General features: G+C 45.6%; 1 protein-coding gene across 1 annotated transcript in view; it reads left to right on the forward strand.

The window, feature by feature from the left end:
* The window catches only part of SCD5 (stearoyl-CoA desaturase 5), a gene marked incomplete at its 5' end in the record, with an annotated part of 65435 nt that overhangs the window by 40152 nt on the left and 2082 nt on the right, over positions 1–23201 (forward strand). Inside the window, one exon of the mRNA XM_014544600.1 lies at positions 19573–19805. Within this exon, the coding sequence (XP_014400086.1) occupies positions 19573–19805 (233 nt within the window). The remainder of the gene's footprint in view (positions 1–19572; positions 19806–23201) is intronic.

Raw genomic sequence — 23201 nt, forward strand, 5'->3', positions numbered from 1 at the left:
CCTGTTATGCCCAGATTTCAAGATCCCCAACAGACCAACAGGGAGCCAGCCAAGTCCGATGCAAAAGCAGAGAGTCCTTTATTATTATTACAGACCCAGGTCTGGCTCCCCTACCCTCCTTACTGACACAGCAGCAGGTGGCAGAGAGAGGCCTAGCCCGGTGTGAAGAGGAGTTTTATAGGGAGGGGGGTGGAGTCAGGGTAGGAGAGGGGACTGTGGGTCCTGCCGATTGGCCAGGCGCAAGTCGGTGCCTCGTTACACAGGATGTGGTCATCTCTATGGCATGCACTTCCCTTGATTGTCATTGGTTAGTTTAAAGAAATCCTGGGCATGGCTAGCAGAGGCTTGGGCTTCCGGGAAGAAGGTAGCACATGGCTGCTGCCCCAACATGGAGGATATGGGGCAAGATGGAGGGCGTAGTCCTCGCCCTTTCAGTGATAGGTACCTTACAAAATTATTGGGTGAAAAAATTAGTTAATTGATGTGAAAGTGTCCATCAGAGAGGAGTTGGGCAATCATCATTTGTGTAATTAACCACACACACAGCACTGAAGACCTTCGGTTCTAAAAGCCTGTTGATAAGTTCATTTCTTTCGTCATAACTCCAAAGTGGCAGAGTGCAGCCACCAGTATCCAGATGCATTCCCATAAATAAAAACATAAGTGGGTCCTTCAAAGCTTTAAAACCCGAGTGGCATTCTATTGAACATCATTTGGACCTCTTATGTCTACAGTACCTTCATTTGCTACTTCCGTAGACATTTGATGCTTTGCTGATTTGGACGGGCCCTGAATCCAGCAACTTTGAACCTATGAGCCATCCTTGCCTTACAGCAGACTCACTAATAGTTCTTCATCCTGCTAAGTTTAAGTTCAGTCATAGACTCCTGGCCTTCACCAGAATTAACAAAGGTTAAGCCAAGGGACATTCTTCATTGCTGCTAACATTTAGCCAGAACCTCAAAAAGTTGTCATTTTCATTTCACCAATTCCCCGTTCCTTTCTTTTTGATCATTATTTGATCTTTGACCTTCAGAATTCTTCCTGCTGTGCTGTGAACTCCCTGCAACATTTGGCATTCTCTGGCTACTTTCAGGTTGGAAAAATTATTTCTACTTTCATTGCCATCATAATCATGTCCTTTTTTTGAAGGTTAGAAGTGAGGTGGGACATGTCATCAGCATCTGACATGTCCCACCTCCATTACTATGGACAGCTATGAGGTTACATTGCCTCGAATATACTAGTACATAGGCAAAACTCTTAGTCAGCATTTTAAAGGTCCTCGCTACCTACACTTTTCAAATTGATGATGTTACTGATATTCATAAAATATCTTAGAACTGAGCACAAACCCAGCTAACATCCCCTGAGGAGCCATGTGTGGCAGGCTGATTGCTTATGGCTGCTGATACCATCTGCTGCTGGTGGGCAGGGCCGATGCCCTTTCCCACCCTGCTTTGTTCATACCTATAAACTTCCTTAAATGTAAGATTTATAAGTAGAGGCATTTCTGCACTAAGGGGTGTGGAAGATATGAAAGGATGAAAAGAGATAGTTTTTGCTTTTATTAATTTTATAATGTAATTGGGAAGAAAAGACATAATAATAAAATAGCCAGAGACCTCCAAGTCCATATATAAAAGTAACACTGTGATAGATGATTATATGAAGAACTGGGTAGTTTCCAATAAAGGAGAGGAGGGTAGAACCAGATCCTGGAAGTCGGCGTGGACGTGATGGTTCTTTGTAGGTGGCAGGGGCGGAGGGGGTCTGGGGGGAGGCCGCCTCCTGATACTGTCATTCTCCAGGAACATGTTAAGACTTATTTTGTATGTTTGTAGTTGTCTAAATATAGATCTTGCATGTTTCTTGTTTGGTTTATTCCTAGACATTCTATGATTTTTTTGTTATGTTATATCAAATTGTTGAATTTTTATCCCAGTGAGAGGGACAGGGAGTGGACGCCCAGACCCTGTCTCACCTCCCTAGATGTCCCAGGTGAACAGCAGGATCTGTCAGGTTGCCCAGACTTTCACAGATGCCGTTGTGAGCCACCCCTGGAGAGGAAGTCATCGAGGTTGTTGCCCAAAGGCATGCTGGCAGGAAGCACAGGGCTTCCAACCCAGAACCACCATGGAGATAGCTGACTTAATGAGCTTTCGAAATGAAAAATTGACCTTCTTCCTTCCTTGTGTTTCTTAAAAAAATGCTTCTATGAATTTAGAAAAATTTTAAAAGTGAATGAATGAATGGGAGCATAGACTAATGCTCTCTTCCTGAGGAAAGGACATATTGCAAAGAGTGTCCTAAGAGTCAAATCCTTTGTCTAAAATACTGAAATGACAAAGATTAAAAGGGATGAATTTCTAGTGAAAGAGAGAACAACAAAATCACTGTTAGCCCACTGGTTGAGGAAATCCTTGTCAGAAGTCAGCTTTGAACTGTCTTCCTGTCCAAGTCACTTACTTCCCACACTGCCCATCTTCATATAAAACAATAGCAAATCTGTCACACAGATACACAGAATCTTAGTGCTGAGATAATGTGATTTGTCACAACACGCTCATTGACTCAACTGAAGTGTGCTATCTCTCCGGAAAGTGGCTTTCTCTTACAAACCTACTCTTATCTTGTCTTTCATTTTAAAGTAGAGAAAAACAATTACTCAGATGTCCTAATGATCAAGAGATTTAGAGAAACCCCACATATATATTATTGTTTTTCAAGATAAACGGGCTTTCCAATCCTGCCCAACTAAGAAGCTGGATTTTGAGGATAAGGCAAACTTCCATTGACAAACAATCAGAGAGCCAATATTTATTCTAGTGGATTGACAAAGCAGCACATCAGTTGTGACTGTAATAACCAACACTTCATGCAAGAACGAGTTCTTACAAGTCTCAGAATCCCAGGCGGGAGCTGGGTGTCCCCTGCCCAGGCCTAACGCCTTGGCCAGAGGCATTAGGTCTGGGCAGGGACGGTGCCAGAGATTGTGGGTAGCAGGGGCGGAGTCAGCGATCGTGGGCAGCTGGGGGTCCCCTTCCCAGGCCTAAAGCCTTGGTCAGAGGTGTTAGGCCTGGGCAGGGGAGGAGCCTGCGATTACAGGGAGCAGGGGATCCCCTGCCCATGGCATTAGGCCTGAACAGGGGCGGAGCCGGCAATCAGGGGAGCTGGGGGTCCCCTGCCCAGGCCTAATGCCACGCCTATGGCCAGGCATTAGGCCTGGGCAGGGGTAGAGCAGGAGATTGTGGAGAGCTGGGAGTCCCCTGCCCAGGCCTAAGGCCTTGGCCAGAGGCGTTAGGCCTGTGCAGGGGCAGAGCCAGTGATCATGGGCAGCAGGGGCTGAGCCGACGATTGAGGGAGCTGGAGGTCCCCTGCCCAGGGCTAATGACTCGGCCAGAGGCGTTAGGCCTGGGCAGGGGCCAAGCCCGCAATTGGTGTGAACTACAGAGGAAACACCTTTTCTGACTGCTCATTGGCTTAGCTCCCTGTATGCCACTGGTAATATTCTTAGTAACTTGGGTAATAAGAATCCAAAAAGGTGATCTAGGGTTTTTCCACCACACTCCTGGCGAAAAAAACGAAGGTCTGCTGCTGGAGGGTTAAGAAATGTCATATCCTGTCCCAGCTGGTTTGGCTCAGTGGATAATGCCTTGGCCTGCCCACCACAGGGGGCAACCAATCAAAGTGTTCCTCTCACTTTGATGTTTCTCTCTGTCTTTCCCTTTCTCTTCCACATTCTCTAAAAATCAATGGAAACATATCCTCAGGTGAGGATAAAAAAAGAAAGAAAGAAAGAAATGTCATATCCTATGAAAGACACATCTTGAAAATGCCTAAAGAAAGTTGTCATTTTTTCATGGTGAAGGGACTGGAGTCCCTGTTGATGAAAACACCTTGGTGGCTGTGGTGACTGGCAGTGGCTGCAACAGCGGGGTGATGGGGCTGGTGCCTTCCCCTGACCAGCCCGGTCGCCTCCCACAAAGGGAGGCCAGACTGTGGCTTAGGCCGCTCCCCAAGGGGAGCAGGGAGCAGGGAGTAGGACATCCCCTGAGGGCTCCCAGTATGTGATAGGGGGCAAGCTGGGCTGAGGGACGCCCCCCCTCCAGTACACAAATTTTTGTGCACCGAGCCTCTAGTATGTAGTATAAATAGCATATAAGCTTTCCCTTTTAGGGGGTCTGTGAGGTCCTCCCTTTTCCATCTGCATGTCTGTGTGAGGCAGATTTTCTTCATAGTCTCCAACCAAAACAAGAGAGATTGCAACAGACTGGCTGCCGGAGCAGATGTGCCAATCCAGCTGCCTCCATTAAGCCAGACAGAGATTTGCAATTATGTAAAATGATGCCATTCTTCATACAAAGCTTTTGTTTTGTTTTGGAAAATTTAGTTATTTTCATACAAGGATGTTATTTATGTTAACATGTAATAGATTCAGTTACTTTAACAAATCAATCAATTTAACATTTATTTTATAATTAAATACATTTCTATGTAATATACCTTATATGTAATATTATTAACAGGCATTAACATTTAATATTTAATGAGTTAATAAAACATTTCTCAGTTTTAATTTCCTTTACAGTAAATATTGATGGATATAATTTTTATAAACAAAAACTCTGTGGAGTTCTCAATACTATCTTAAAATATTTAAAAATGTAAAAGTATCCTGCGACCAAAGCGTGTAAGGTCCATTGCCCTGGGGGGAGCTAAGTGCCTCTCCTCAGCAGGTCTATAGCATCATGGACTTATCTCGTTTTCATGCTTACCATGTTATGTTAAAATGATCCACTCGAATGTCATTCTCATCAGACCACAAGCTCCTTGAGGGCTGTGGCTATGTCCCACTCATCTTTCTGTTGATTGAGACTAATGAAACTTAGCACCTTGCAAACTGCTTTTGGAACCGAGGACGAGTGTGTTTGCTATAGAGAGCTTATAGAGAACACTAGACAGCCTATACCTGAGAACCAGCGTTAGGGGTGATCATTGTGGATGGAGCTCTAACCCTCAGTTGCTGAAGTAGGCAGCACACAGACACCACTCCCTCAAAGTGTGTTTCAGCAGCCTGGAGTCCCACCTCTTGGGGTGAGTTGGGGAAGTCCCATGAGCCCACTGCCCATTCCTGCAGTCTCATCACATCAACAGCCATCTTCTTCAGTCCTCGTGGGGCCTCTGACCCTCAAAAGTGTGGTGAGAGGATTGCAGAAACAGACATGGTGCGACAAGAGACCCATTTGTTCCTGTCTGCTGCGACCCGACGTGGCCAGCCCCAGTGTGAGAGGCGGAGGAAGGTGATGGGTCTTCCATAAAACAGAATCCTGCATCGGACCACAGTTCTACCACAACTTGCAATTGTGGGCAAAAGCAGTTATGAAACCCACCCAAAACTCAATGAAGCCCTGCCTCCAGTCCCTGTGGAGGCCCCCCCCCCCCCCCCCCCCCCCCCCACCCGCCAAAAAACTGCTGGAGCAGCCGCTCTCGGCAGGATCCGGCAGCAGAGTTCTGTCCTGGGGTGGGCACGGGATGGGGCAAAGCCTGCGGTGGTGTCATGCTGAGCCATACATGCTGTGGAGAAGTACCCGTATAGGATTTCTAGCCAACCCACACATTTCAACCACTTATTTTACCAGTGAAAATTCACTCCCCTTACCCTAAGTGCAAACTCTTAGTGCTGATGAGAGTTAAAAATAGTGGAAGCCTGTAAGAGACCTCTGGTTTATGAACTATTAGAATTTGTTAAATGCTAACTAAGCGAGCCTGAAGTGTGGATTCCTGACGAGGGTACTCCAGATGTTACTGAACTGCCCCTGGGGTGAAGAATAAAACTAACACACACACACACACCTACATCACACGGTTTATGCTGAAGTATCTCCGAGTAAATTTCTGGCAGTATAACAATATCATTAAGTTCAAATACACACCGTGTAGTGAAAATTAAATATTACCTCACCCAACTGAAACTCAGCTATTCCCCAGTAATTTCTCTTCACTGGAGTGACTCCAAGAACCTGTAAACAAAGAGAATCATCACAGTAGTGTCAGAGTCACATTACTTCACGGAACCCTCCAAACTCCAGAATGCATGCTCCACCCTCTGCCTCCACAGAAGGAGGCTTGGGGATAAATGTCATAATCCTAATAATTTTGCATTTTTAATGTGGACACAGGAGACTCCCCTCAGCTCTCACCCAGAGCCTGTGTGTTCTTTGTTTGCACACAAATTAAACAAGCTGTCTTCTTTTCAGTCCCCTCGTAGATTAAGAGAAACAAGGTAGACTGGGACAGAGAAGCTACTGCAGGTGGGAACACTGACAAATAGAAGTGACAGCTTGCCCTGGCTGGTTTGGCTCAGTGGATAGAGCATCGGCCTGCGGACCAAAGGGTCCCGGGTTTGATTCCGGTCAAGGGCACATGCCGGGGTTGTGGGCTCGATCCCCAATGGGGGATGTGCAGGAGGCAGCTAATCAGTGATTCTCTCTCATCATTGATGTATCTATCTCTCTCTCCCTCTCCCTTCCTCTCTGAAATCAATATATATATAAAAGAAATAACAGCTTATCAGCACACCTGAAAAGAAGGGAGGAGTCAGTAAGATTTAATAAGTAAATATGAGGGGAGCATTTTGCAGTGTACACCAGTATCGAATTATAACAATGTGCACCTGAAACTTACATAATGCTATAGACCAATTTTACTTCAATTAAAAAAAACTAAATATTGGAATTCAGTCAGGACCAAGAGCTCTTCCCACCTCGACAGACACTGTGGGCAAAACACAAGAGTGCCCACTGATGTTTCCAGACTCACGCTCATTGTTTCAGACACCCATTGGGCACTACTGCAGACTGTCCGGGCCTCCTTTGTCCTGGGGCTTTGGCCACTTGTTCTGCGCATCTCTCTCTGCACTCTAGCTGGCTGTGGGTAGGTTTATTCTTTTAAAAAAAATTTTTTTATTGATTTTTAGAGAGAGAGGAAGGGAGATAGAGAGAAAGAAACATCGATTGGCTGTCTCCCGCGCGCCCCCAAGTGGGGATCGAGTCCATAACCAGGGCATGTGCCCTGGCCGGGAATCGAACCGGTGACCTGCACTGTGTGTGCCTCCAGCCTTGGGACATCTCTATTAACACTGGAGCCCGTGACACCTCTCAGCACCCATGTGCACAACCCAGAGTTTGGGGGGAGGCAATCAAGGGGAGAGCCGGTAGCTGCATCGCCCATCCTCCTCCTGGAGGGAATGTTCTGAAGCGTAGTTGTTCATGTGCCTCCTGGAAGATGGTGCCACTAGGTTGAGTGTCAAGCAGTGGCCAGCTCAGTAACACACTCTCCTGTTGGCCCTCACACTGTTCTGCCTCCCATATTGTTTCCCCGGATGGAGCTGCCTTTATAAAATGGTGGCTTAGAAGCTTTTTCCTGAAGCCCTGCCTTCCGAGAAACCCAGGCTATGAACCTATCACCATCAAGTTTTGTTCCATGAACTCTAATTAAGAAGACAGAAATATGAGCAATGATTTCCACATACAATTTTTTTTTAAGTCGGAGTCATCAAACATGTATACCCTCGCCGGCAGCAAAGCTCGGCTCTCTAAAATGCTTGTCTGCAGCACACTTGCACTGAAGGGACGTTGAATAATGCAGTAACCACAGCCGAGAGGAGATTGATCAGGGTAGGCTCTCCGGGGGAAATCAATTTTGAGATGAGTTTTGGAGGTCTGGGGACCTTTGGAGGGGGTGCAGCTTGAACCCCTGCACTTGAAAGCATGTGTTGTGCACAAGGGTCATACCTTTCACATGCAAGAGACGAAACCCTGTGATATCAACCTGTTCGTTTTTTCCCTCAACAAGAAAAATTTTCCACCGCCTTTCACATGCAAGAGACGAAACTCTGTGACATCAACCTGTTCTGTTCGTTTTTTCCCTCAACAAGAAAAATTTTCCACCTACCTAATCAGTTCAGCTAGAGCAGTTGATATTGATCAAGAAGGTGCTTTAAATGACCCCATTGGCTCCTTTCCTGCACAGAGACTGGCTGCTGGTGAGTAGCCTCTCATTGATAAGAGTTTGGGAATTAAACCTGCTCTCTTGCATGGGGTGGAGGTTTGTACTCTGTCAGTTGGTCAATGTCCTTTCAGCACAAGATGCACATATATGTAAGTGAGAATGACCAGGGGTGTGCGTGAGTCGGGCACACATGTCCACACACATGCCTATCTAGTATCACTGTAATTCCTTTAAAAACTTTACTGCCAAAAGAGTAGGGTGGCCGATCTTAGTTTTAAAATGACCCACTCTTTAAATTGAATTCATTTTTTTTTACTTAAATCTTAGGCCAGATCCTAAAGTAAACAGAGAAAATCAAAGTTAACAATAACACCAAAGAAAAAGTTAGTTACCTTCCAAATGTATTGGGCTTTCATTCTTTTGGGAATTGAATAGCTCTTTGAGAATTTAATGAAAGCTATGGACTTTGAACTCCAGAAAAATGGGAATACACAAAAGAGTTTGCATACAATTTCATGGGTCTCAGATTTTTAAAAATGTTGTTTTCTCCTGCAATGTTAGTTTATTTTGGATACAAGGATGACAGTGGAAAGCAGTTTTAAGAGTGAAAGAAATTGGAAATGCAGCAACTTTATTTTCAAAATTATTTTATAAGTGATTTTGATTGTTATTGTTCAGAGCAGTTAATAACTGAATCAGGGAGGAAGAGAGGGGTGTCAGAGGGGGGAGCGGTGTAGAAGGAGGAAGGACAGAGATAGAGAGACAAAGATAGACAATCCTAGTGGGAGACCTAGGATGACATCAGTCTAATCAACTTTAATTTCTGTTGAGAGGCTCTAAGCATCAAACAGTTACGAGGGTTAACTGACCTAAATGGTTTTGCCAAAAACGGATGGATCCTCACCCTCAATTCCTTCTAGTGCAGTGGTTCTCAACCTTCCTAATGCCGCGACCCCTTAATACAGTTCCTCATGTTGTGGTGACCCCCAATTTCATTGTTACAAATTGAACATAATTAAAGCATAGTGATTAATCACAAAAACAATATGTAATTATGTGTTTTCCAATGGTCTTAGGCGACCCCTGTGAAAGGGTCATTCGACCCCCAAAGGGGTCGCGACCCACAGGTTGAGAACCGCTTTTCTAGTGCATGCCAACAATTCAGCTGCTTACTGTGCACCTACTGTGCTAACCAGCAGTTTGTGTTCAAGGAACTGTAAGTTGGATCAAGACAAATCCCGCCTCAAAGAACTTGCCATCCACTTACTCTGATGGAATCAAAGCTTTGAAAGAGTAAAAAGACCTTTTAACCTTTCTTATCCGGGCTTAGTCATCAGCATGCCTAGGTATTTTCTATAAGCACTTTATTGTTAATGAGGTAGAAATAATGCTCTTTGTGTTGAAATTCTGAAATGACTGTGTTTATCCTTGAATTGCTGCTTAGTGAATCAATGCAAGATGTTTGTATGAAGACAAATTAAATGCAAGTGGATGGATGCCACTAATCTGCACATGCAGACCTTGAAAGCAAATCAAGTTGAAGTTGGAGAGAAAATTAAAATATGTCTTTTTTCCACTGCATTGCAAGCTTCCGAAGGAGGTGCTTTCGTGGAGTGGAGCAGCCGTTTGCTGTCTCCTTCCTCTGTGGGGGAAGAGAAACATCCAGAAGCTGAGGATCTGCATCTGGATGGTCCAATTAAAAGATTTTCTTCTATGGGAATGCTTATTATAAAGTAGCACAGGGGAAGTCATGTCAAGACTAATCGAGGGTCCAAGACCAATCTGGAGTAATTAAGAGTTTCAGAGAATACTTCAAAGGCAGCAATAATGAACGCTTTCACTTAAAGACACCACAACACCAGAGAGGTTAACCAAGAGCACAGCAGCAAAGCCTGTTTCAACTTAAACCATTCAAAGAGTTTGAAAGATTTTCAGAAAATTCAAAAGAGCTACCCCCTCAATGGACTATCTTCATATCTGCATCCGAATAAATCACATACTCCACCTCCTTGGGGGCAGTACTGGAGGGGACAGAGGAATGGGGAAAGAATGTTCCCTGCATTTACAAGTTGCCCGGATGTTATCATCTGTCCTCTAAATAAATGTTTATAGTAAGCACCCAGATGATTTTGCCTGGTCCCCTCCAAGATGGGGGGAAGGAATGAATTGTAGGGAAAATTAATTTCTGGCTAGACTTTGTGGGGGCAGTACCAGAGGGGACAGAGGTATGGGGAAAGAATGTTCCCTGCATTAACAAGTTGCCCGGATGTCATCATCTGTCCTCTTAATGTTTATAGTAAGCATCCAGATGATTTTGCCTGGTCCCCTCCAAGATGGGGGGAAGGAATGAATTGTAGGGAAAATTAATTTCTGGCTAGACTTTAAATGATAGCACAAAAACAAACATGTTTAATCAGGATGCCGGTGACAGCCCACACTCATTATTGCGATACATTTGTGCGGCTGTAATTTCGGAGCTCCCCAACTCCCTGATGGGCCCTGCTCTGTGCGTGACAGGGGGGAGCTCCCAAACCCCCCTGATGGGCCCTGCTCTGTGTGTGACAGGTGGGAGCTCCCCAAACCCTTGATCGACCCTGCTCCATGCGTGACAGGGTAAGGAACCCCAACCCCCCAATCGGCCCTACCCTGAGCGTGACTGGGGGTGGCATCGCAACCTCCCGATCCACCCTGCTCTGTGCATGACATGGGGCAGTGCCCCAACTCCCCAATTGGCCCTGCTCTGAGCCCGACCAGGGGCTTTGAGGAAACTATTCCCTCATCTTTCTCTTTTTATTATGGTGGAATATATACAACATAATATTTATAATTTTAACCATTCACAAATATACAAGTCTGTGACATTAAGTACATTCACAGTATTTTATAACCATCACCACTCTATACCCAAAACTTTGTCATCATTCCCAACAAAACCTCTGTATCCATTAAACAATAATTTCCCTTTCCCTCTAGCTCCTAATAACCTCTATTCTATTTTCTGTCTCTATGAATTGGCCTACTATAGGTACCTCATGTAAGTGGAATCCTAACAATACTTGTCCTTCTGTGTCTGGTTTATTTCACTAAGCATGTTTCCCAGGTCAACCTATGTTGTGGCATATATCAAAACTTCATTCTTTTTTATGGCTGAATAATATTCCATTGAATGTATATACGTCATTTTGTTTATCTGTTCATCTATTGATGGACACTTGGGTTGTTTTGCCTTTTGGCTATTGTGAATAACTAGAGGGTGGGGTCCCTCGGCCTGGCCTCCGGGGATTAGGCCAAAACTGGCTCTCCAACATCCCCCGAGGGGTCCCAGATTGCGAGAGGGCAGTTCTCCAGTGAAGTCACCACAGCTTGGCAGCTCCTGCGTTGAGCATCTGCCCCCTGGTGGTCATTGCACGTCATAGCTACTGGTCGGATGGTCTCTTGGGTTTTTATATAGAGAGACTAGAGGCCCGGTGCACAAAAATTTGTGCACTCGGGGGGAAGGGGGGGTCCCTCAGCCCGGCCTGTGCCCAGTCTTCGTACCCAGAGAGTGCGTGTTCCCAGAGAGACAGAGAGGAAGCCACTCACATTCCAAACCAAGACTAAACCTGTTAGAGTGGCTGTTAATCTTAAATATTGCCAAAATTTTAAATGTATTTGGCATCTGAGAATGACCTAGATCATGTTCAGAAATCATTCTTTGAAACTAGAGGTGGGAAGCCTCACAGGGCTTCCGGATGAGCGAGAAAATCTTTAGTAAAGTCGTTGGCTTCGCATTGCAATCCTGCATTGGCATCAATCCAAGAGATAGCATCTAAGAAAGAGCCAAAAAGTAGGCTGTGCACTACTGTATGGTTTCTGTTTTGTTTAAATCTTGGCATTTTTTTCTTTATATTCTTTGCTCTACTGAAGTCACTGCAGTGTTTTTATTTTCCTGAGAAGCTGAGAATCCTTAATCTTTTTTTTTAACCCAAGTATCATTCATTTAATCATTCTGCAACTATTTAGGAGTGCCTGTAGTGAGAAAGTCTCTGCTAGACGCTGTAGAGTCTGGCTTTTTGCTGGACTCAGCTGGCCGAGCTGTACATCCATGTCCCAGGTCAGGTTACCCCAGAAGCTGGCTCTGAGATGGATATTACAATGTAGAAACTTGACCTGGAAGAACAGAAACAGGATTGGTCAAGGGAAGAAGCTGGACTGTGATCAGTCTCATTGGAGGCCCCATCCAACCCTACAGCGGACACTGATGACTGTTCAGAGTCATGGGGAGTTGGGACAATAGGACTAAGTCTAGGCAATGGACCAGGGCGTGACCTCTAGCAGAGGCAACTCCTCCAATACTGAGCGGTCTGCAGGGCACATCATAGCGTCCACTACATTATACTAGGACACTTCCAACTTGTCCACAGAAGACCTTGACTCAACTGGCTTGTCTCAGAGTAAGACGTCAGGGACAAAGCAGATCTAGAATTGGTTAGGTCAGCACCTCCACGGCATATTCAAGGACCTTTCCATCTTGATGCTCTGGTAACCCAAGGGGTGGGCTTTGTATCTTGGTTTCTTTTTGTCACGGTTACCAGAGGGCTGTGGCAGGTCTGGGCGTCACTGTGAAAAAGGAGACGCCACCTCTACCCTGTGCTCTTTCTAGTGTTGAGGAAACTATTCCCTCATCTTTCTCTTTTTATTATGGTGGAATATCTACACTAATAAAAGAGAAACATGGTAATTGGCGTATGACCGCTACCCTTCCCATTGGCTAATCAGTGAGTATATGCAAATTAACTGACAGCCAAGATGGCGGCCGGCAGCCAGGCAGCTTGAAACTAACATGAGGCTTGCTTCCTTCAGTGATGGAGGAAACCAACTTTGTCATCATTCCCAACAAAACCTCTGTATCCATTAAACAATAATTTCCCTTTCCCTCTAGCTCCTAATAACCTCTATTCTATTTTCTGTCTCTATGAATTGGCCTACTATAGGTACCTCATGTAAGTGGAATCCTAACAATACTTGTCCTTCTGTGTCTGGTTTATTTCACTAAGCATGTTTCCCAGGTCAACCTATGTTGTGGCATATGTCAAAACTTCATTCTTTTTTATGGCTGAATAATACTCTATTGGATGTATATACGTCATTTTGTTTATCTATTCATCTATTGATGGACGCTTGGGTTGTTTTGCCTTTTGGCTATTATGAATAACTAGAGGGTGGGGTCCCTCGGCCTGGCCTCTGGGGATTAGGCCAAAACTGGCTCTCCAACATCCCCCGAGGGGTCCCGGATTGCGAGAGGGCAGTTCTCCGGTGAAGTCACCGCAGCTTGGCAGCTCCTGCATTGAGCATCTGCCCCCTGGTGGTCATTGCACGTCATAGCTACTGGTCGGATGGTCGCTTGGGTTTTTATATATAGAGATGTTTCTGTGAACATTGGTGTGGTGTACAAATATCTGTTCAAGTCTCTGCTTTTCATTCTTTTGAATACCCAGAGGTGGGATTGCTGGATCATGTGGTAATTTGGTGTTCACCTTTCGAGAAAGTGCCACACTGTTTTCAGCAGCTGCTGCGCCATTTTACATTCCCACCAGCCATGCATGGGGTTCCATGTGAACATTAGTGTGGTGTACAAATATCTGTTCAAGTCTCTGCTTTTCATTCTTTTGAATACCCAGAGGTGGGATTGCTGGATCATGTGGTAATTTGGTGTTCACCTTTCGAGAAAGTGCCATACTGTTTTCTGCAGCAGCTGCGCCATTTTACATTCCCAACAGTCATGCACGGGGTTCCAATTTCTCTACATCTTCACCAACGTTTATTTCCCCTTTTAAAAATTATAGCCATCCTTTCTCTCATAGCTTTATGGCCACCATGACCAATTCCTGAATTAATTATTGGTTAAGTGAACGAGATCACCATTATTGTCTCAAATCAGTCAGGACTCATGCCCTGTGTAGTGTCCATTTCCCTGAAGGACATGTTACAAGGAGGACAGATGCATATCTGAACAAAGTCAGTGCATTCCAGCAAGAAAGAAAGGATGTGGGTGGATTATAGGGAGGCTACCATTAATGTTGGCAATGGAGAAGCGTTAAAAATGTCAGTGCCCAGACCAGACATCGTGATTCAGTTGGATTCAGTTGGTCTGCAGTGAGTTCCCATCCTCAGTCATTTTTAAATGTTTGCCCAGTTGATTCTAACGTGCGGTCAGGGTGGAGATCCATGATGGAGCAGGTAAGATGGCCCCATGCCAGCAAGTGTGAATACCGAGAGTTGAGAAGTACAACAAGCTGTGGGAACAGTGTGCTGGCACTGTTTTCAGCAGCTGCTGCGCCATTTTACATTCCCACCAGCCATGCATGGGGTTCCAATTTCTCTACATCTTCACCAATGTTTATTTCCCCTTTTAAAAATTATAGCCATCCTTTCTCTTATAGCTTTATGGCCACCATGACCAATTCCTGAATTAATTATTGGTTAAGTGAATGAGATCACCATGATTGTCTCAAATCAGTCAGGACTCATGCCCTGTGTAGTGTCCATTTCCCTGAAGGACATGTTACAAGGAGGACAGATGCATATCTGAACAAAGTCAGTGCATTCCAGCAAGAAAGAAAGGATGTGGGTGGATTATAGGGAGGCTACCATTAATGTTGGCAATGGAGAAGCATTAAAAGTGTCAGTGCCCAGACCAGACATCGTGATTCAGTTGGGCTGCAGTGAGTTCCCATCCTCAGTCATTTTTAAATGTTTGCCCAATTGATTCTAACTTGCGGTCAGGGTTGAGATCCATGATGGAGCAGGTGAGATGGCCCCATGCCAGCAGGTATGAATACCGAGAGTTGAGAAGCACAACAAGCTGTAGGAACAGTGTGCTGGGCACCTTGCCTGGTCCAAGGAGGCCAAGGAAATGCTCCAAGAGTAGGTGATGTTTACTGATATTTGGAAAAGGCAGGTCAGCCAGTCTGGGGAAGTGTCATAGACCAGGGGACTCCTGATCCAGGGTCTTTGTACTTGTGGTGCCCTCTGCTTAGAATCCTCTACCCCATTTATCCATAGGATTAACTTCTCACTTCCTTCAAGTCTTTTCTCAAAAGCTATGGTGTCAGTAGGCCTTCCCTGGACACCCTACCCTTACTTCATATTCTCCTCTGCTTTATTTTTATCTTAGTATTTACCACGAACATGCTGCATTTATTGTTCATTTTATTAGCTGCTTTTCCTACCAGAAAATATGTATAAAAACAACTTCCCCACCAGAATACCCTCACTCCTTAAAGGCAGGGATTTTTGTCTGTTTTGTTTATTTTATATCCCCAGTGCTAGGACAGTACCTGGCACAATACGAAACACAGAGTTAATTCTTGTATTATTATTTATTAATTATTGTATTATTTTTTCCTTAACTGTAAACCTACTTTTGCCCCACCCTGTATTCTCTGATGCTTTAAGACATGAAAGTACATTTAGCAAAAGGACAGAGCAATATCACTGGCCCCTCTCCAGCCTCCCTCCCGCCCACCAGTTGAGGAAAAACCTTTTACATGAGGAAGGGTTCGGTGCGGGAGGCTTTGTGGCACTGCCCTGTGGAGCCTTGACGAGGGCGTTCAGATCTGAGTGTTTTTAAGCAAGGACGGTGGGAAGCCATCTCAGCACTTGTTTGGGGGCAGGAAGGCCAGTGACTGCATGACGTGCAGAGCAGCTGCTCGAGGGGAACGGCAGGCAGCAGGAAGGAAGATAGGCTGCATGTGTTTGAAATACTTGGGGAGGATTTTTACAGCTGTCACTGGCAATCCCACCCAGACTCGCCTAAACATTCCTTCCTGTTCCATCCGTTACAGTGAACACATAAAGAGGAACCCTAGCAGAATACAGGAAGAGCAATCAGAGAACAACCCTATAATTAGATCCGCCAAACCTTTGTTAGAATGAGGGCAGTGATTTTTAAAGAGCGTCTTTTTTTGAGGAAGAGGAAATTGGGTGGATGGTGGCTGTGTCAGGAGGTGAAACCCAGGCCTTTTCCTCCCCTGGCTTGGGAAGCCACACGGCTGGCGGCTGGCGCTGTCCCTGCACCGGGACCAGCCCCCTGGGGGAGCGGAGTTTCTGGAAGCAGAGCCCAGGCAGCAGGTGGCTTTCCTAAACAGTTCAGAGGGAGGAGGCAGGGCCAGGGCAGGAGTGGAGGGGGATTCCATAGGGCCAGGCAGAGCGAGGGCCTGGCACCTCCCGAAGCCCAGGGGGCCCCGACACACTTAGGCTGGTGCCCAGCACAAAGCCAGTCCTCAATACGTTTTCTTTTCAAGAACAAAACGAGGGGCTGAGACAATGGCTCGGAACAGGACTGGGAGAGGCTCTTTTCAAAGGTCCTGGTGGTAACCCAGAGAGTAGAGGAAGGGACAGAGCCACTTAGGCTGCAAAATGCCTTCTGTTGGCAACGTCCAGCTGCTTGCTCTCCTCCTCAGAGGTGCACACAAGGAGCTGCCGCAGCGGCAGTCTTGGGCTCTGGGCATGTCTTCCATGTTCCCTTCAGAGCACCTGCCTGTGCACATGCTCACCACCAGTCCCAGGCCCCTGACAGGTGCCTGCACGCTTCACCCAGATCCCTCCTTAGCTGATGCCCTCACCCTCCAGCTGCTGTCCTTTCTGAGAATGGCCCTTGCCCACATGGAATTCTGGGAATGGCCCTGGCCCACATGGAATTCTGGGAATGGCCCTTGCCCCTCCCAGGGGTGCCCTGAGACCAGTGGCTACAGGATACAGGACACCTTCCAGTTTGAAACAACTCTACAGGGTCATCCAGCCCAGAGCCCCCACTGGACCTGGAGAAACTCACTGTGGGTGAGCGTCCCCAGTCATGCCTTCCAACCCTTCCCCACGGGTGTCTCTGGAGAGCATTCCCCAAAAGCCTCTGCCTGTGGCTGTGGGGAGCCCACTCCAGGGCCCCAGCCCTTTGTTGTTTGTTGTCTTTGCCTCCTCAACCACAACCACTTATCTGACCTCCCAGAAAACCTCTTTCTAGCCCAATGACTAGAAAGCAGGTGCTGATGGGTTAATATGTTGTCCAATAAAGTTATTATGGGAGCCGATACTTATGTGAAGCTAGCAATCTACAAAACATGCTTGCATATATGATTTCATTTCCAGCAGAATAGCACGATGATCTCCAAAGTGAGTCTGTCTGGATTTGAATCTTGGTCCTACTACTTATTAGTCTTGTGACCTTGGGCTACATAACCTTTCTATTGCTCCACTTCCCATCTGGAAATGGCATAGTAGTGGTCCATTCCTCCTAGAGTTTTTGTTAGAATGAAATGAGTCAGTACTCGTAAGGTCTCAGAATAGTCATGATACACAGTAAGCCCATAGTGTATTGTATGTTAGTTATTAGTATTTGATCCTCATAAGAACTCCATGAGATATTATGATTAGTAACTGGGTTAGGCATCTCTTGTACCCCGCCTTGGACTCTTCCAGCCCACTTTTTCACTCCAGTCCTCGCTAAAGCCACCTGCTGGCACAGGTACAATCCAATAGCACCTTGCTCAGCTGTTCTTATTCTTCTTCTCCTCCTCCTCTTCCTCCTCTTCTTCTCCTTTGCTTCCTCCTCCTCCTCCTCCTCCTCCCCCTCCTGCTTTTCTTTTGGAATGGCTTAAAATTTTATTTTTAAAAGTGGGGTGGGAAAAAATTATATGAACGAGAATCTGCATATTTTTTGTTCCTATTTATTCTCCACATGCATCTACTGTGATAAGTTGTAGCCAACATCTCCTTTTTTAATGAACAGACTCCGAGGAGGAAAGAAAACCTCAAACCAGGCGCCTTACAAAAAGCTCTCCTTTTCTTTCTGGTCTTGGGGAAAGAGCTTCTAACTTACTAACAGCTAATAAAGGTTAGCCTTGAATGAAAAGTTCAGTAGGTGTGAGACTTAGCCTCTGTGGAGTGCAGCTGTCCCTGCTGGGGACCCCGGGGACCACTGAGAGCCGGCACCCTGACGAGGCTGCAGTGACCCGCTGTGTGCTAGTCCTTGCAGGAGAGCAGATCTTAGGATCTCCTTACCCTTTACTGCCTAGTTATAGCAGCGCATCACATACCCATCATTCATTCCCTAATGCAGATGATGGCACACGCATCTGCTCAAGACACTTGGAAAGAGAGTGCTAGAAGAGAAAGAAAAAAAGAGCCTGCTTGGGGAATGCGTGAATCCACGGTTGACAGCGGTTCACCATGTGTGTTCCCGCAATCTTGCAGCTCCTGGCTGCTTCTCTGTACTGCTTATTTCTTACTTCCTGCCACCTCCGCCTGAGGGGCCTGTGGAACACATTCATCCATTCTGACCCAAGCAAACGTGGAAGTGTGATGGAGCTAATACCCCCGTGTGGCGTCCCTGTAGTCCCTTCTTTTTTGACTCCTCAAGGTCCAACTTCATTGCCCAGAGCAGTGGGCACCTCAGGCTTGGCTTGCCCTCCTTCCCTGTCTCATTCTTCCCAGTTGCCCACTCCTATGTATGAGCTCGGTACCCATAATATCTCCCCTACACAATCCCTGCCTCGTGTCCTGTGTTATGGGAACCATCTAATTGCACAAGAGGACCATGAAAGAATAAAAAGAGGCCCGTTCAATATCCAGAATCAGATCTTGACGCAAGTCAAAGCCTCCCACCTGCCGAATCTCATGCCCTCACACCTCCCAGTTAATGCATGTGCATCTTAATAGAGGCTTGGAAGCTTGATTAGCCAATGGGAGGCCAGGGAGGAAACAGCTATGAACAGGTGGCTCTGGACACTTTCCTGTCACAGCCCCTCTCCTGTCCCCACATAGAGCTGGTCCTATGTGGCCAGAGCACAATGCACAGTGGTTCCACTTGACGGGAGCCTGGACCGGGGATTGTGCTGAATTTGCCTTTATTTCACCAGCACTTGGGCCTGGCATATAGTAGGTGCTCGGTAACTGTTTGCTGGATACACAGGTTCAGAAATCAAACTATTGATGGTTTCTTTTTAATGATTGCTTTTTATATGCCCATGCCTGTTCCTATTTAGTGTTTATTTTTTATGCTGGTTTGGAATGTGAAGTTTAATGGACAGAAAACATTCTGGGGAGAGGGTTGTTTCCATTTTTACCAAGCTAAGTTAGCACAGAATCATGTGTCTAAGAATTATTCCAGATATACTGAATACTTCTTGAAATTATTCCAGAAAACCTAATTATTGATGAAAGAAATAGCTAGGAGCTGTCAAACTGGTGGCTTATAGGACAAATGTAGCCCTAAGACAAATGGGTTTTGCCAGCACAATGTTTATCATTTTATATTGAAATTCCCTTGAATTATGCTACAGGCCCTACCACTCCCTATAGCATCCTACCTGTCCTAATTCTCAAATCTATGTTACCTGCATAGACCTTGTAGGTATATGGGTTTGTGGTCCCTGCACAGAGTGGCACACAGCAGGGTATTCCGTATACAGAAAGAGTAGAAGCTGCTGACCAGCACAATTCCTGACTTGTCCCATAGCTTGCTCAGCCTTTCCCACTGCCATCGGCAGGTGCCCACTGATAGCATAATGCCCTGCCTTCCAGGTACTACAAGATCTCCGTGGTGCTCATGTGCTTTGTGGTCCCCACACTGGTGCCCTGGTACATCTGGGGAGAGAGTCTGTGGAATTCCTACTTCCTGGCCTCCATCCTTCGCTATGCCATCTCACTCAACGTCACCTGGCTGGTCAACAGTGCCGCCCACATGTATGGAAACCGGCCCTACGACAAGCACATCAGCCCGCGGCAGAACCCGCTGGTCACACTGGGCGCCATTGGTGAGTAGGGTGTGAGAGCCAATGGGGAGAAAGGCAGCTCGATTTTCTTGGCTTCTCCTGGTTTTGCGGAATCTGTAAAGAGAGGCAGTGGAGTGGAATGGAATGAACTTGGGCCTTGATGTTAGAATCCTGGCTCATGGACAAGTTACTTAATCTCTGATTTACGGTCTTCTGACCTGTGAAATGGGAATAGCAATGCCTTCTTGATAGGGATGTCACAAGGATTAAGTAAGATACTTTTTTATGTAAATTGCTTGGTACAGTACCTGGCACATAGCAGTGACCAGTACTTAGTAGGGATTTGTTTTGCCTTGGAAATTTACTTACAGGAGGGTAGCAGTTGACTTCTCTCTCCAACTGCCTGGACCACTCTAGCCTCAGCTGTCCATTTGGCTGATCATAAAAAAAAACAGGCTTCAAATAAGGAGATGGGAAGAAATGAGACTGTGGCATCTCAGGGCACCACAAAACGGTTAAGAGTGAGGCTTCGGGAGTCCAACACGTTTGGTAGAGCCCTGGGTCCTTCACACACTGTCTGGGCAAGTTATCTGGTTCCTCCACACCTCATGTTCTCATCTGTAAAGCGGGAATAATGGTAGCACTTACCTCCTCCTGGGGTTGTTGGGGGGTTAGATAAATTAATACATAGCGTTTGCAGCAGTACTTAGCACAAAATAAGCCTCTAGTGATGTTGTTTTTATTACTAACCATATGGTCTTGGGCAACTGACTTGTCCCTTCTGTGCATTTACATCCTCATTTTAAAATGGGGATGATCATCGCTCGGAGGTGTGAGGATTACAGGAGTTCATTCTCATTAGAGTGCTTAGCACCGTGGCTGGCACCCAGCAAGGGGCTAATAAGTGTCGCTCTAGCTCTATAGAAGCAATCGGGCTTCTTGGTGAGCTGAGCCTTGAGCACAGAGCTCAAACCCAGGAGAAGTCCCTGCTATTGAATAGGGGTGATCTCCGCATCACTCAGCAGTGAGCTTCCACCGCCACTTTGCTAGGGTTTTCCATTTAAGACCACAGGGATCTTTTGTTGACAAGATCATATCTAAGGTGGAATGACACCAGATTTAGCTATGGGATGACGGATAAGCAGAGAGAAAGGTGCCCTGGGAAACTGGAGGAAGAGTTTCCTGTCCCTCCTATTGCTTTCTCCTCCTGTCACCCTCCAACTTCTAGAAGGACTCTGACGAGGGGAGCCATGTCCAGCGTTGACCCTGAGAGTGGACATGGTTGGGGACAAGAGAGACTGTTACCATTTTACATAGAGAAGGAGGCCCAAGAAACCCAAGGAATGTGGCCACAGCACACGCTGTGAAGAGCTGGGTATTGGTTTTATGTTTACCCAGATCCACACTGGGCTCCCAGTCCTTGGATGGCTCTTGTTACACCCAGCTGTACAGACCACTGACTATTTCTGAAAATACAGGGGGGGGGGGAGTGCTAAACTTCTCTATACCATACTTTAGACCAGGAAAAAAACTAAAAATGACGAAGGTGGAGGGGCAGAGCAGAGAAGACCACATGAAGAAAGTTGCAGACTACAGATGTGGTCAACAGAAGAACTATATGATGACCTATAGCCACTTAAGTAGTAATGGAAGAATCGTGCAGTTCTTTAAATAGTAAAAATAAAAATAAAAAAATAAATAAATAGTAAAAAACAGTGACTATATAACCCAGCAACTCTATTCCTCGATTTATACCTAAGAGGAATGAAAACATACGTGCACACAAAAACTTGTATATGAATGCTAATAGCAACATTATTCATAATTGCTAAAAATGGAAATAATCCAAATGTCCATCAACTGATGAATGGATAAATACAACTGCATAAATACAGTGGCACGATAAGTGGTATATCCATATAAAAAGAAATGAAATGCTGATACCTGCCACACCTTGAAAACAGTATGCTAAGTGAAAGAAACCAGTCTCAGAGGATTACATAATATGATTTCATTTATGTGAAATGTTCAAAATAGGCAAATCTATAGAAATTGTATCAGTCAGTGTTCTCCAGAGAAACAGAAACTCTCTTTCTGTGTGTGCATGCGCGTAATGTTCCTCATAATAAATTTCCCTATATATAGACACAGTAGATATATCCTATTGTTTCTGTATATAGATAGAAAGATCGATTGATTTATCATGATTTAGCTCATGCTATTATGGAGGCTGAGAAGCCAGGATCTGCCATCTGCAAGCTGGAGACCCAGGGAAGCCAGTGATGTAATTAAACCCAAGGAGCTGAGAACCAAGAGAGCCAATCGTGTAAATTCCAGCCCGAGGGCAGGAGAAGATGAGATAGATGCCCCAGTTCAACCAGAGAGTCAGGGAAAAAGGGGCAAATTCCTCCTTCCATTTGTTCTATTCAGGTCCTTAATGGATTGGATGAAACACGCCCACACTGGGGAAAGTGACCTACTTTACTGAGTCCATTGATTCCAATGTTAATCTCATCCAGATATACTTTCATAGACACATCCAGAATAATGTTTAATAGGTAACCCTTGGCCTCGTCAGGTTGACAAATAGAATTAACCATCACAGCCTTGGCTGGTTGCTCAGTGGTTAGAGCATTGGCCCTCAGACCAAAGGGTCGCAGGTTCGATTCCCAGTCAAGGTTCATACCTCAGTTGCAGATTCCCCAGCCCTGGTAGGAGGCAACCAATCGATGTGTCTCTCTCACGTTGATGTTTCTCTGTCTCTCTCTCTCCCCCTTCTCCCTCCTTTCCATTCTCTCTAGAAATCAATGGGGAAAAAATGTCCTCAGGTGAGGATTAAAAAAAAATTAGAATTAACCATCACACAGACAGAAAGTAAGGCTGGGAGGTGTGAAGGATGGTTGGGGGATGACAGCTCTGGGGTTTAGCCAATGAAAATATTACAATTCATTATGGTGATGGATGCACAAGTCTGAGCATTCTAAACACCATGAAATCTTATACTTTAAACAGGTGAATTGTATAGTGAGTTATATCTCAATAAAGTTGTTTTTAAAAAATCAAATGAAAGAAGCTCTGAAAGAATCTCCCACCCCTACTGAAAATACTTTAACAAAAAGGAGGAAAAGCTATTCACTGGGAGGGATAGACTACTATATAGACAGATTTCATATATTTAACGACCCAACCCTTGATTTACTTACCTATTGGAACAATTCTCATTTATTTCTCCCAGGCTCTCCAAAGGTCTCACTCTAATCACCCCAGTCCACAGAGGCTGTTTTCCTTTTATGAACATACTAGAGGCCCAGTGCATGAAATTCGTGCACAGGGTGGGGGGGGCGGGTTGTGTGTCCCACAGTCCAGCCTGCACCCTCTCCAATCTGGGACCCCTCAAGGGATGTCTGACTGCCCGTTTAGGCCTGATCCCACTGGATC

This window comes from Myotis brandtii, unplaced genomic scaffold (genome assembly GCF_000412655.1).
Source record: "Myotis brandtii unplaced genomic scaffold, ASM41265v1 scaffold111, whole genome shotgun sequence".
Classification (NCBI taxonomy): Eukaryota; Metazoa; Chordata; class Mammalia; order Chiroptera; family Vespertilionidae; genus Myotis; species Myotis brandtii.